The sequence below is a fragment of the Pipra filicauda genome, unplaced genomic scaffold (genome assembly GCF_003945595.2).
Source record: "Pipra filicauda isolate LSUMZ 115617 unplaced genomic scaffold, ASM394559v2 scaffold109_size3271384_pilon, whole genome shotgun sequence".
Taxonomy (NCBI): domain Eukaryota; kingdom Metazoa; phylum Chordata; class Aves; order Passeriformes; family Pipridae; genus Pipra; species Pipra filicauda.
Genome location: NW_024103540.1, coordinates 2,890,154 through 2,902,977, shown reverse-complemented (window position 1 = coordinate 2,902,977; position 12,824 = coordinate 2,890,154). Strand labels below are relative to the sequence as shown.

The window sequence follows — 12,824 nt, the reverse complement described above, 5'->3', positions numbered from 1 at the left end:
TGAAGGTTGGATAAGGTAATCTCCAAGGTCCCCTTCAACCTGAATTATTGATTAGACTGTTACTAGTGAGATGAGAGCCCTTGTAATCTTCTGTTTATAAATGTGATGAAGGAGTTTTGCTTAGCTTTGGGTCCAGGTTGTCTGTTCCAGGAGTGTTTATGTGTCTTAAAAACATACAGACATCCCACTGATTTGATCTTGTGCTGTAGGATGGTGTATATGGCGATCTCCTTCATCACTTATCGCTCTTAAGATTTAGCATCTCTAATGGGTTCCTTTAAGGAAATGTAAGGTAAATCAAACTAGTTTGAGATAAATAATGCCTGTCTGAGTGTGTTTGTGTCTGGGGGGCCTTAGTGACTGCTGCTCTCCTTTTACTGAGATTAAGTTCTTAGCAGACTGTTGTCTCTCACCTGTGTCAGTAAGGCACCTGGTTATTTCATTAACTTTAATAACAAGCAGGAACATGCAAAATCAGCAGATGGTTAGATTTCTTCTTCCTGGGTCAAACTTCTGGATTTGCACATTCCAAAATGCTTGTAACACTCTCTGTCTTTTACTTTCAATGTTCACAGCAATTGGAAGAAAGAAGTGAGGATGAAGAGGATAAAGAGTGCTTAAAGCAAGCAATAACTGCCTTACTCAATCTTCAAAGCAGTATGGAACGGATATGCTCCAAAAGCCTTGCAAAACGAAGGCTTAGGTAAACGTTTCCGGTTTTCCTGCTTTCTGCTCTTAATGCTTTGCTATAAATCCAGGGCTCCCAGTTTCCTCTTTTAGTAAACAATGAACAAAATAGTTTGTGACAAGCCTGCTTTTTCAGAGGAAGTGACATCAAAGCCAAGATAATTTGTTATTGTTTGAAAACAGTTCTAATTTCTATGTGTCCTTGCAAACTGGTAGTTGAGACGTTCTGAGAATTCACTGGTAAGTAGAAAGTTATGGCATTCGTGGGATAATTATGCTCAGATAATAAATATCCACCTATATTGTAAAAGTACCTTTCTGTGTGATTAGAAGAGAATGTTCTTGAATTTGAAATCTGAAGAGTTTTTTGTGCAATATTAGTTAAAATTATCACTGGATAATAGAAATAGATGCATAGCTAACTGGTACTTAGTTGCACTGTTGTAGCAAATTCTTGGATTATGCTACCTGCTGTTTCTTTTAATGCTAATGTTTCTGTAATTATTTAAATATGTTAAAACTTTGCTTTTGCTCTTAAAATTGTTTCAATATTTTCTTTGCCAGACAAGTTTTGTGCTGCAAAGGGTAATCTTTAGGCTTGGATATGAATGCATTTAACAGCTTATTTTTTCTGAATGTGCTCATTTCAGATTAATGCAATCTAAAATTGTTTTGTTGGTTATGAAAGTGAGTGGTTTGTTAGGGTAAAAAGCACTAACAACTTGCCTGCATCTGGTTACCTGTGTTTAGGTAAAATATTTGTTGCTGAAGATAAGTAGAGAATTTATCAGATGAGATACTTAACAGAAGCATTAGTCAAGGCTTACAATAATGCTGATATTGAGTGCTGGAATTGCATTCTCAGTAGAATTCGCACTACTCAGAATGATGATCTGGTGTTTTTGCTGTTAGAGGTGGTTGTGTTTTTCAAATACATGTATACTAATAGGCTGCCTTTCTCCCATCCTTCACTGAAGTGAATCTGCATGCCGGTTCTATACTCAGCAGATGAAGGGGAAACAGCTAGCAATTAAGAAAATGAATGAAATCCAGAAAAATATTGATGGTTGGGAGGGTAAAGACATTGGACAATGCTGTAACGAGTTCATCATGGAAGGAACACTCACACGTGTAGGAGCAAAGCACGAGAGACACATATTTCTATTTGATGGCTTGATGATTTGCTGTAAGTCAAATCATGGCCAGCCAAGACTTCCTGGTGCTAGCAATGCAGAATACCGACTAAAGGAAAAGTTCTTCATGCGAAAGGTACAAATCAATGATAAAGATGACACTAATGAGTACAGACATGCTTTTGAAATCATCTTAAAAGATGAGAACAGTGTTATTTTTGCTGCTAAATCAGCTGAAGAGAAAAACAACTGGATGGCAGCATTGATATCTTTGCAATATAGAAGCACGCTGGAAAGGATGTTGGATGTAACAATGTTGCAGGAAGAAAAAGAGGAGCAGATGAGATTTCCAAATCCTGAGCTTTATAGATTTGCAGAACCCGACTCTGAAGAGAATATTGTGTTTGAAGAAAACATGCAACCCAAATCTGGAATCCCCATCATCAAGGCAGGAACTGTTGTGAAGCTCATCGAGAGGCTGACTTACCACATGTATGCAGGTGAGGCACTTGGTTTATATAGCCAAAACTCAAGGTGGTGACTCATTTATGCTTCTCTTCCTGTGTTAAATACATGCAGCAAAATATAGAAAGTGAGTGGAAAGTGAGTGTGCTTTGCAGTGCACATACTCTAGTATGCTCTTTGGGTTATAGTTTTGACATCTAAGTATTCCCTGCTGTAGCTATTAAGAATATGAATCCTGTTTGGCTGAACATATGCATGTGCATAAGGTTTTCTTGTGCAAGGGATGGGGGGATGGGGGCCTGCAGGAATTGAGCTCTAGACAATACTTTTTCCTTTATGCCCCAGGCTACAAGAATTGCCTTCCCTGGAGACTTCCAAAGCTTGGTGGCACATGAAGCGCCAACATTGCAGGAGAAATTATGGGCCCAGTGTTTTCAGTTAAGGGTTGTACTCTATCATCTGTAACCTATGTCCGTGCTGGCATGTAATGGAAAGACCAATATCAGCTTGATAGAAGCAGTCACTTGCATAATTTGGCCTCAGGACTTTGTCTTAATCAGAACTTCAGTGAGAATTTGATGTAAGGACTTTTGACTTAGGGTTTCTGTTTGTGTTGAAGACACATTAAAGACATTTATGTGATTGTCCAGGCTAACCTCAATGTGTGGAGTTTTTCTTGATAACATCCCAGCATTTTCATAAGCTGTGCTGCCAAGCATGGGCTTGCATTTGGGGTTTGGAGGTTTTTTTTGTTATTTTTCTGGTTCTATCTGTGTGTCAGTTATTCTAAAACTTCACACATCTTGGTGTTAGTGCTTTTCATATTCAACAGTTTCTTTTTTTTCTTTCTATTTACTCTTTGCACTCTTGATTATCATAGATTGTTCTTCCGCAGCTCAGTCCTAGATACCCTCCATAAACCAGGAATATTTGATTGAAAGAATATAATACATACATTATATAAAAAGCAGAATATAATTTGTGTAGTTTAGTACTCATTTACTTTTTTAAGTACTTGTAATTGCTTCTCTTTACTCCACTGCTTTTATTGCTCTTCTTCTCAGTTCCTTGAATTTTTCTTACATTTACTAAAAAGCCAAGTGCAATATTGTGCTGGCAGTTTTTACCAGAGCAGTCTTGTGCCTATCTTCATTTTCTTGTAACTTTATAAACTTCTAGCTCTTGGCTTCAAATTTTGTAGGCATGATTTATTACATAATTTTATAGTTTTGGAAGTTAAAATCAAACAATTCAGTCTTAGAGAATGGAAAACACTTTTTTTTTTTTAAGCTAGTGTTGTCTTTGCCAAAGAATTAGCAAAAATAGCCCTTCATTAGTGCCCTTGTGAACATTTGCTTTGCTTTGGCTGACTTGCGCACCGTTGAAAATTGCCTTTTTCAGACGTGCTGGGCCTTCAGTGCCACAGCTAACAGGGCTCTTCAGGCATTGTATCTGTCCAGGGAGCCACAGACTACATTGTTCAGTTCCATAAAACAGGAAGGCCTCTTTTTGTGACGTGTGTAGCTTGTTGAAATACGTCTCTTGTATGGGGTTTTTTGTGTCTGCATCTCTTTCTTTGGCTTTTCTAGCCCATAGAACATCAAGAATTCAGATCAATTGATTAGATCCATTTTGTCCACTGTCATTTAAATCCCTGCTTGTGACAATGTCTATTTAATAGGGCTTTAAGTAGGTTGCTTGAAGCCTAATGTTGTAGGTTTGGGTGACATTGACCAAACTATTGCATGAGAACACTGAGAACATAGGTATTGTGAGATAGGCTGAAAGACTTTGACCAAAAGGATAAAAATGGTTGTCTTGTAGTGTATTTAGCCTGTCTTTGTAGCCTTAAAGATCTTTGTGCAACTTACATGGACGTGATGCTGAATTGCTAGATTGCACATCATTTCTCAACACTTATCTTCTATACCTTCTGCTTTATAATTGCTTATCTGTGAGGAAAAACATCATTGTTCTAATCATTCTGTGCAGTCTTTTCCAAGGGTACAAATAAATAAGAGATATAATGACTCAGCCAAAAATGCTCTGTTGTACAGGAAGCATGGTCCATTTTCCGTGTAAATCATTCAGTGTTTTGTTGCATCTTGTGAGATGCAGGGATTAGGACAACAGCTTTCCATGGTAACACTTCAACTCTTTCATACGTGTGTCAGCTGAGCTCAAGGCTTCTTGCTTGCTTAGAGACGTGGGAAGATGAATACTCTGGTGATATGTAACCAAACAGCTACAGACTGGAGAAATGCTTTTCTTGCCCACATAGGATTGTGTTTGTGTGATGGTAATCTTAAAAGATTTTGTTGACTCTACATTCTTATGCCAGAATAGCAAGCCTTTACTTTTCTGAGGCAACTTTTCTCAAATACGGTGTGACTGGTTGTGTCAGCCCTTGAACTGACAGTTTCAAGACAGTATTTACCATAGCTGTGACTTTTCTTTACATTTTTTTCTTTGTAGGTCAAGTGATATAAAGAATAATTACAGATATAGTTGCAGAGGTGGTATGAATTTGTTGCAGGTAGCTGAAGAGCAGTTTAGTTAGTTGCATATTGAGAAGTACATGGACTCTGTTCAGACAGTAGTCAAATCAGGTCTCAACTTTTTTATCATTTGTGAAGATCCACATGATGCATCTCATTTGTAGATATGGGTGTTGGACCTTTTATTTTTCTTCCCTCACCTGCCTGACAATGCACAAACCATTTTATCAGCCAAAATATTTCTCTGTTATGCTGTGGAACAGGGACAGCTCTAAGGGATCAATGCTGCTGGGGCTGGGAAGGATCCAACCCATTGCCAGAACTCAGACAGGGAGAGAGCCCTGATGGCCACCTGGCCCCAAGGTGCAGCAGACTGTCCAAACTATCCTGTGGTGGAGCAGCGAAACAGGGAGAAATCTCCTCTGCAAAAGCAACTTTCCATATATTTTTATATGAGAGAAACTGCCCTTCAATTAGAAATTCAGGTTCTGACCCGATTTGCATATTCTGGTGGGGTTTACTTGTTTTAATATGTTTCTGTATTTGTTATCTCCTCTTGCCTGATTTTTGTTTAAGAGCAGCTCAGTTAGGTGGTACCAAGATTTTAAAATCATGGCAATTTTTTTCATCTATAGGGCAGTGCTCTTCTATTTTTAAAGCTTTGATATGTTAAGAGTGCTTGTGCGTCATCATAGTGTCCGTTTCCTTTCTTAAGGAATTCAAGGGTGATTATTTATAAATCCTTGTAGAACAAGTTATTGTTCTTTTTTAGCTTTCAAATTGGCTGCATTGAAGAGAGAATTATCACATGAACAGACATCCTGGCTAACTAGTGTTGTCTGTATTTTTTTTAACACTTGCTCGTATACTGTACACTATTTTGAGTTACGGTCTTTGCTAGTAAGATAACAAAGTTAGATTTGATTTTCTGATCTACTTCATTTAAAATTCAATATGTATTGTGAATTTGTTTGCTGACCCTACCTGTAAATAACAATAGCTATGACTCAGAGCTTGCAGTGATTTGAAAATGTTAATTGCCATGGAGGCTTTATTTTTCATGTAGACAAAATCTTTTTAGGGTAGATGCTATGTGCAGAATGCAAGCTGCGAAAGCATGAACTACTCTGCTTCCTTAGTACAGTAAAAATTGTGTGTTTTCACAGTGAGAATGATGGGGACACGGATGACATCTTTTGTGCAAAAAGCATTGAGGTTTTGCCTTTGAAAATAATTTTGGACTGTACAGTTTCCAAGAGTGATGGGAGAGGAGTTATGATTAGAAAAATGGAGTAATGAAGGACATGGGTAAAGCAGAATAGCCAATTGTTTAAGAAATGGGAATTATCATATAACAGAAATGCAAGTAGATGCTGTGTTACACAATACACAGTTAACCTGTGTGACACATCACAGTAAACTGTTGCTTAAATGAAGAACTTAGTGGGATCTAATAAGAGTAGAACGTTCATTCAAATGGACAAGATGCTGGTAAAAAGTTAAGGAGGATTTTAAAACAGCTCTTAAAAATCCATATTCTAAGAAACAAATCTAATATAGCATTAGGACAAATAAAGCAAGCTTTTTTTCCTATGTTACAGCCTATAGGAACTCCTGCTTCAAGTCCTGTGTGCTCCTCTTCAGCCACTCTGTGTTAGAACAATTACCAGTTGGGGTTAGGTTTTAAAATCTGAATATGGATTTAATATGCAAAGCCATTGCAATTCGCTCACTAATTTTGTTCAGTGATAACAGTGTTAACCTTGTTTCGAATTAGCTCTGTGCGGTGCCAGTGTGCTGTCACTGCATTTCCTCATACTTGAAAACAAATGGTTTTGCTCTTGTAATTATGGGAGACGCTTTGGTTTTTTGTTTTGAATACTTGCTTGTTTTTAAAAAACATTTTCATATTGTAAATGAACTGATAAGTAATTAGTCAATTTAAATGAAATGATTGATTTTCTTGAAGTGAAATAAATATAACCTCAAAGTATAGCTCTCAAGTTAGCTGAAAAATGTCTGGTCTGCCTTAACCATGACCAGTTGTCCAGTTCAGGGAAAACATTCTCCTCTAGAAGAGGCCATTTCTACCCAATGCAAGGTTACTTGCTGTGTCATTTTTAGTTATCTTGTCCCAATCATTGTCAAAACCGAAGTTGTTGACTAGATAGCTCATAAATAAAATCATCTATTTGTTACTTTTGAAGTCATTGGAAAAGAATCCTGTCTTTTAATAATTGAAGGGGGGGAAAGTCACTGTTCTGAACTTTCAACAGAAAAGAAACCTGGTTTTAAATTCTGCTTCAAATTGCTATTTTAAGAGATTCTGAATTGTTACCAAAGCCATTTAAGTTTACGTCATCTTCTCTGTAAATTGATAGGGCAGCATTCTTAATTTTAAAGGATACAGTAATTTTAAAGGAAAAAAATCAGGTAATTGCTGACATAAGTGTAAAATTATTCTTTGTCTTAGATCCCAACTTTGTTCGGACTTTTCTCACAACATATAGATCCTTCTGTAGACCTCAAGAGTTGCTGAGTTTGCTAATAGAAAGGTATGACACTGTTAAAAATACTGTTCTTATGAAGTGCAAAATTATTATTTTTTTATTTTTTACTTGGAGTTTGTAAGATTCTGGCATTCCAGTTGGTTTTGATTCACTTCAAACACTTTTTAAAAAGTTGTCAAATTCAAGGATTGCCAGTAAAATGTACAAGTTTATGTCCAGAAGCTTTATTATTGTTCAGTTAGCTCCAGTAACTTCAGCATCCCGTGGTTTTGTCTTTGAAATGTGTATTGGTATTGAATTTAGCAAATTTTCCTATGTACTTACAAAGACACAAGATTCTGCCATGTGGAAATTATCTGAATTTCATGCATGCTGTGACCAAGATTAGTGTAATAGGAGCCTAGTGCTTACACCCATCTTCTGTGCTAGATTTGAAATCCCAGAGCCTGAGCCAACGGAAGCCGACCGTATTGCCATGGAGAATGGAGACCAGCCTCTTAGTGCAGAGCTGAAAAGATTTAGAAAAGAGTACATTCAGCCTGTGCAGCTACGGTGAGTGTTGCATCCTTGTAAGCCAAACAGAATTCCTTTAAGTCTTTTGAAGTACCATCTTTTGGATGCACTGGGTCTTGGTCATACCAGCAGCCTTTCTTGTAAATGCTTTGATGGGGCAGATAAACTGTATTGTAGAGTGTTTACTTATTCTTTACTTTTGCAGAGTATTAAATGTGTGTCGACACTGGGTAGAACACCACTTCTATGACTTTGAACGAGATGCTGATCTTCTGAAACGTTTGGAGGAATTCATTGGAACAGTTAGAGGTACTTACAGTTTCTTAAATGCTGGCACTTATCATAAAGCATCCCTTTTTAAAGGTATGGAATGGAATAATTTTTCCTTTCACTGAGCAGATAAAAACAGGACTGCTTATTAAATACTTCATAAAAAGCATAAAATAAACTTTCATCACTCCCCCACCACACTGTTATTCAAAATCTGGCCCCTGTTCAGAATAATCATTGTTATTTATGTAAATAAGCACTGGTTTTGTTGTAAAGGGACTGAAATAATGCAAAGTAATAAGAACTGAGGACAGAATAATTGCTTTGATTCTCATCTTAAACTTTACACAGGGGCAATTTTTATAAAAGTTTGATGGTGGAAACCGCAATTTCTTTAAAACAAGGGTTTCCAGCTATTTCACAGTGCATATTAGAACTGTAGGACACTTTGCAGTTGTGATTGTACAGATTTTTCATGTTTTTAGATAAAACCAAGACAGATACAGGAGCAGTCAGAGAAGTATTTAATGGTTATTTAGCAGTTAAAAAGAGGGGAGAATGAGCCAGCTGGTTTAGTGGGGGCTACTGATAAATTTTCAGTGGACATTTGTATGAAATTCTTATGGTGTAGAGTTAAAAAGACATTTGGCTTTTTGATTTTATTCTGAGCTTTGATGGTAAATACAGTACAGGGAGAAGCTTCTCCCTGTTTGTAATTTGATTTTCTGTGGTTTTGGACCTGCACTCTTGCCTGAAGTATAAAGTTCAGGGTGTTTGCAGAAGTGCATTTTGGGTGAAAGAAGGTTAGTTCCCATAAATTCATTGTAAACTCAGAAAAGAAAGGAAAGCATCTAAATCAGAGCAGGAGCCTAGTTTGAATGTTCTGATTTGTGCTTGGCAAACTCGTGTTCAGCATTGGCTGTTGAGGAATTTTTTATATGTTTGAATACTTTCAGACTTGTGTGAGAACATGACTTCTAAAGAATATATGGTTGCTTTAATTTAGTAGTCTTGGGTTTAAATCCAAAGATTTCTGAATTTTACTGACCTCTTAGGAAAAACAGTAGTAAGAATAACTAAACAGTAGTTTTCTCTGTGTGCCAGGCAAAGCCATGAAGAAATGGGTTGAATCGATCACAAAGATAATCAACCGGAAAAAGCAGGCACAAGCCATCGGGCCCAGTCACAACATCACTTTTGAGAGCCCACCCCCAGCAATCGAATGGCACATAAGCAAACCAGGACACACTGAGACTTTTGACTTGCTCACTTTGCATCCCATAGAAATTGCTCGGCAGCTCACTTTACTTGAGTCAGATTTTTACAGGTAACTTTCCTCCGCTGAAAAACACACAACACAAATCAAAATGTTCTCCAGCATGAAATTGTGTCTGGGGGTGAAGCCCCACGATAGGTCAAGGGACTCTACCAATGCTGTGTATTAATTACTATTTTTGCAGAAAAAACCCTCTGAAATACGGTGTTTGTTTTATCCTCCCCAAGTTAACATGCAGTGCATGGGACTGTTGCATGCTGTTAATTGTATTGTGCTCCAGCTTTCTCTTGATATTTTCTGAGTAGATCAACCTCTGAGAAGTATGGACAATTATTATATCAGGGTCTTTTATGTCTTAGTCTCTGAAGCAGATTATGGACCATGTCATATCTCATCAGCTGTCTGTGAGAGGTTGTTTAGGCATTGGAAGCTCACATTTTATTATGGTGAATGAGATAGAGGCTCATTCTTCATTTAGATGTACAGAGGTGGTTAATAGTTGCATAGATTAAGAAATACTTACAGTCTGAAAAAGAAGTGTAGAAATATCAGCCATATAGTCATGAGGGGAGCCTAACATTGTAAAAGAGAAGTGGTACCTTAAGAATTTATTTCTAAATGTGAATTCAAAATTCAATGAAAATAAAGAAGGTTTAGGAAAATAATGTCTTCTTTCCTGCTTTTAATTATTTTAATTTTACATTTTTTGATAATGCATCTACTTTTATAGAGCTGTGCAGCCATCAGAACTTGTTGGAAGTGTATGGACAAAGGAAGATAAAGAAATTAATTCTCCCAACCTTCTGAAAATGATAAGGCATACAACTAACCTCACTTTGTGGTTTGAAAAGTAAGTGACTTTCCTGAATCTGCACCCACTCCATATCTGGACATTGACAGTCCATTCACAAGGATACTGTGAAAAATTCTGTTTGGGGAGAATTCCTGTTTTGAGTTGTGTTTAGATGCTAAAACTGGTCCCTGCAAGAATTTTAACATAATGGTCTCAGCTTTTTATTCTTAGAATATTTTCAAATCTCTAAACATGTTCAGAACTGTCTCAATTAATTTGATAAACTCATATTTGTTTGTGTTATGACTTAATATTTGATTTTGGAAAACTCACCAATGCTTTAATACAAAATCAAATGTTCTTGTGTATTTAGATGCATTGTAGAAACAGAAAACCTAGAGGAAAGAGTAATTGTAGTGAGCCGGATAATTGAGATCCTGCAAGTTTTTCAAGAGCTGAACAACTTCAATGGTGTCCTTGAGATTGTCAGTGCTATGAACTCTGCAGCAGTGTATAGGTTGGATCACACATTTGAGGTACAGTGAAATGTTTTCCATTTCTGGTATGGAAGTGTACCTTAGCTACACTAAAAAAGCCTGTCTTTTCAGTAAGCATGTACTTCAGAGAAGGAGCAAGGAAAGTAAATTCCCCAAGAAACTAATCAATCAGGGTGTAATAGAGAGGGTTTTTTACTTGGTTTCAGAAGCAAGAAATCCATCCTCGCTTAAGAAAAGCTTCTCAGGATGGTGGGGCACTGTCCTCACGGTCTCTCATTTAAATATCTGTAGGATATTAGTCTCAGTATTGTTGCTGGGCTACACCTCTACCCTGCCTTTCCAAACAACCTGTTTAATCTCTCTTTTAAGCAAATTCCAAGTCGCCAGAAGAAGATTTTAGAAGAAGCCTATGAGCTGAGTGAGGATCATTATAAGAAATACTTGGCAAAACTCAGGTCCATTAATCCTCCTTGTGTGCCTTTTTTTGGTAAGTATGTTTGGTTTGAATGAGCTATATTATGCGTAAACATTTGGAAAGTATTGAGCTAAGGTACTAAACAGAGTATAAACAATAGTGACAAGTTGGTTTTAACAGGACAGGTGGGTTGGAATTTCAGGTGCCCAGACATTAATTACATATATGTGAAGGAAAAATTAAAGTGACTATTAGTTGCAGATGTTATCTGCAGTAAAAATAACTATGTCTGCAATATCTTATTTACATATTTACTCATTTTTACTTTGAATGTGGTTTGAAGTGACCAGAAATGCCTTAAATAGAAGGCAGTCACATTAGAAATATTATTGCCATTGACTAGTAGAGAAAGAAGGACCCCCATCAAGAACTTTGAGAAATAAAGCTAGAGTCTCATTTCTACTAAAAAGTCTTATTTCTGTAAAAGCAGAGTTTTGGAAGAAAGCCTCCTCTTTATCATCAGATTTAAGAGTTCTTCTTTAAAGTAGATTGCTGAGATTTAGCAAATTGTGATGTTAAGCACATGGCATTCCTGTTCTTGAGCAAGTTACTTAAATGTTTGCTGCAGGTCAGTTCCAAGTCTGGACATTGCACTTGTCCAACATAAGCTTCAGGCCAAAACTGAAAGAAAATAGTGTTGATGGGTTCTTTGGCCTTTTACCAGTTGGGGAAAGATATACTCCAGAGCCCTACAGAGAAAGATAAGATCAACTGAGAAACCTTCTGTCCTGCCTCAGAGATGAGTAGAGGTTAGCAGAATCACATGTGAATAGCTTCAGTTAGTTCTGTCAAGTTATACTTGGAAGAGTCATCATTACAGTTCCAGATACATTATCTTTGGAGTTGAGAGCACTTTTTTCTTTCAAATCTTCAAATGATTTGGTGCAATTGTGAAGCCAGGATAAAACCCGAAAGTAAATTTTTGGAGTTTAGTTGGGGTGTCTAGTGGAGTAGAGCCATTAAGAGCACTTGTGTTCAGTATACACTTTTAGTGCAGAATGCTAGTAGTGTTCAGTTGTGTAAGCTTCCTTAACAATAGAAAGATGCATAGTCTTTGGGACTTTGGTGAAAAAAAAGGCAACTTTCTGGAAAAGGCATGTTAAAATATTTAAATTGTTACCCTTATTTGAAAATTAGGTGGGATTCTCTTATTGACACTAACAGCGAGGTTTTCTAAATAATTAGAGTGCACTAATTAAATTCTATAAGAATTCTTTGTATTCCAGTCGTGACTTCCTCCTTGTTTTGTACTACGTGTTGAGAACTTCTTCTGTGTGCTCTTTAGGGATTTACTTAACTAACATTTTGAAAACAGAAGAAGGCAATCCTGAATTTCTGAAGCGACACGGGAAGGAACTTATAAACTTCAGCAAGAGAAGAAAGGTAGCTGAAATAACAGGAGAGATACAGCAGTACCAGAACCAGCCATATTGTTTAAGAGTGGAATTTGACATCAGGGTAAGCGGCATGACTTCTTTGAGTCCATGCACTGAGCTACTTTTGTGATGATTCTATCAGCTGACAGACCCTAAGCGTAGACTGAATTCACATAGATTCAAGCTGACTTGATCAGAGATGAGCCTGTCATAAAACCTCTCTTGGGTATCACCGTAAAAAAGAGCAAAAAGCTCAATGCTTGCAGTTTGGTGGGGTTTGTTTCATTTTTTTCTCAGCTACTGGGACATTGGTAGATTTTCTTATTGGTCA

At 37.0% G+C, this 12,824-nt stretch overlaps 1 protein-coding gene across 2 annotated transcripts in view; it reads left to right on the top strand.

Annotated features, from left to right (window-relative positions):
- The window catches only part of SOS1 (SOS Ras/Rac guanine nucleotide exchange factor 1), a 48,977-nt gene that overhangs the window by 30,914 nt on the left and 5,239 nt on the right, over positions 1 to 12,824 (top strand). For both annotated transcript variants that reach the window (XM_027709810.2, XM_027709815.2), the window contains 10 exons: positions 576 to 703; positions 1,665 to 2,320; positions 7,257 to 7,338; positions 7,723 to 7,845; positions 8,012 to 8,115; positions 9,181 to 9,403; positions 10,083 to 10,202; positions 10,519 to 10,681; positions 11,012 to 11,129; positions 12,403 to 12,575. In XM_027709810.2, the coding sequence (XP_027565611.1) occupies positions 576 to 703; positions 1,665 to 2,320; positions 7,257 to 7,338; positions 7,723 to 7,845; positions 8,012 to 8,115; positions 9,181 to 9,403; positions 10,083 to 10,202; positions 10,519 to 10,681; positions 11,012 to 11,129; positions 12,403 to 12,575 (1,890 nt within the window). The remainder of the gene's footprint in view (positions 1 to 575; positions 704 to 1,664; positions 2,321 to 7,256; positions 7,339 to 7,722; positions 7,846 to 8,011; positions 8,116 to 9,180; positions 9,404 to 10,082; positions 10,203 to 10,518; positions 10,682 to 11,011; positions 11,130 to 12,402; positions 12,576 to 12,824) is intronic.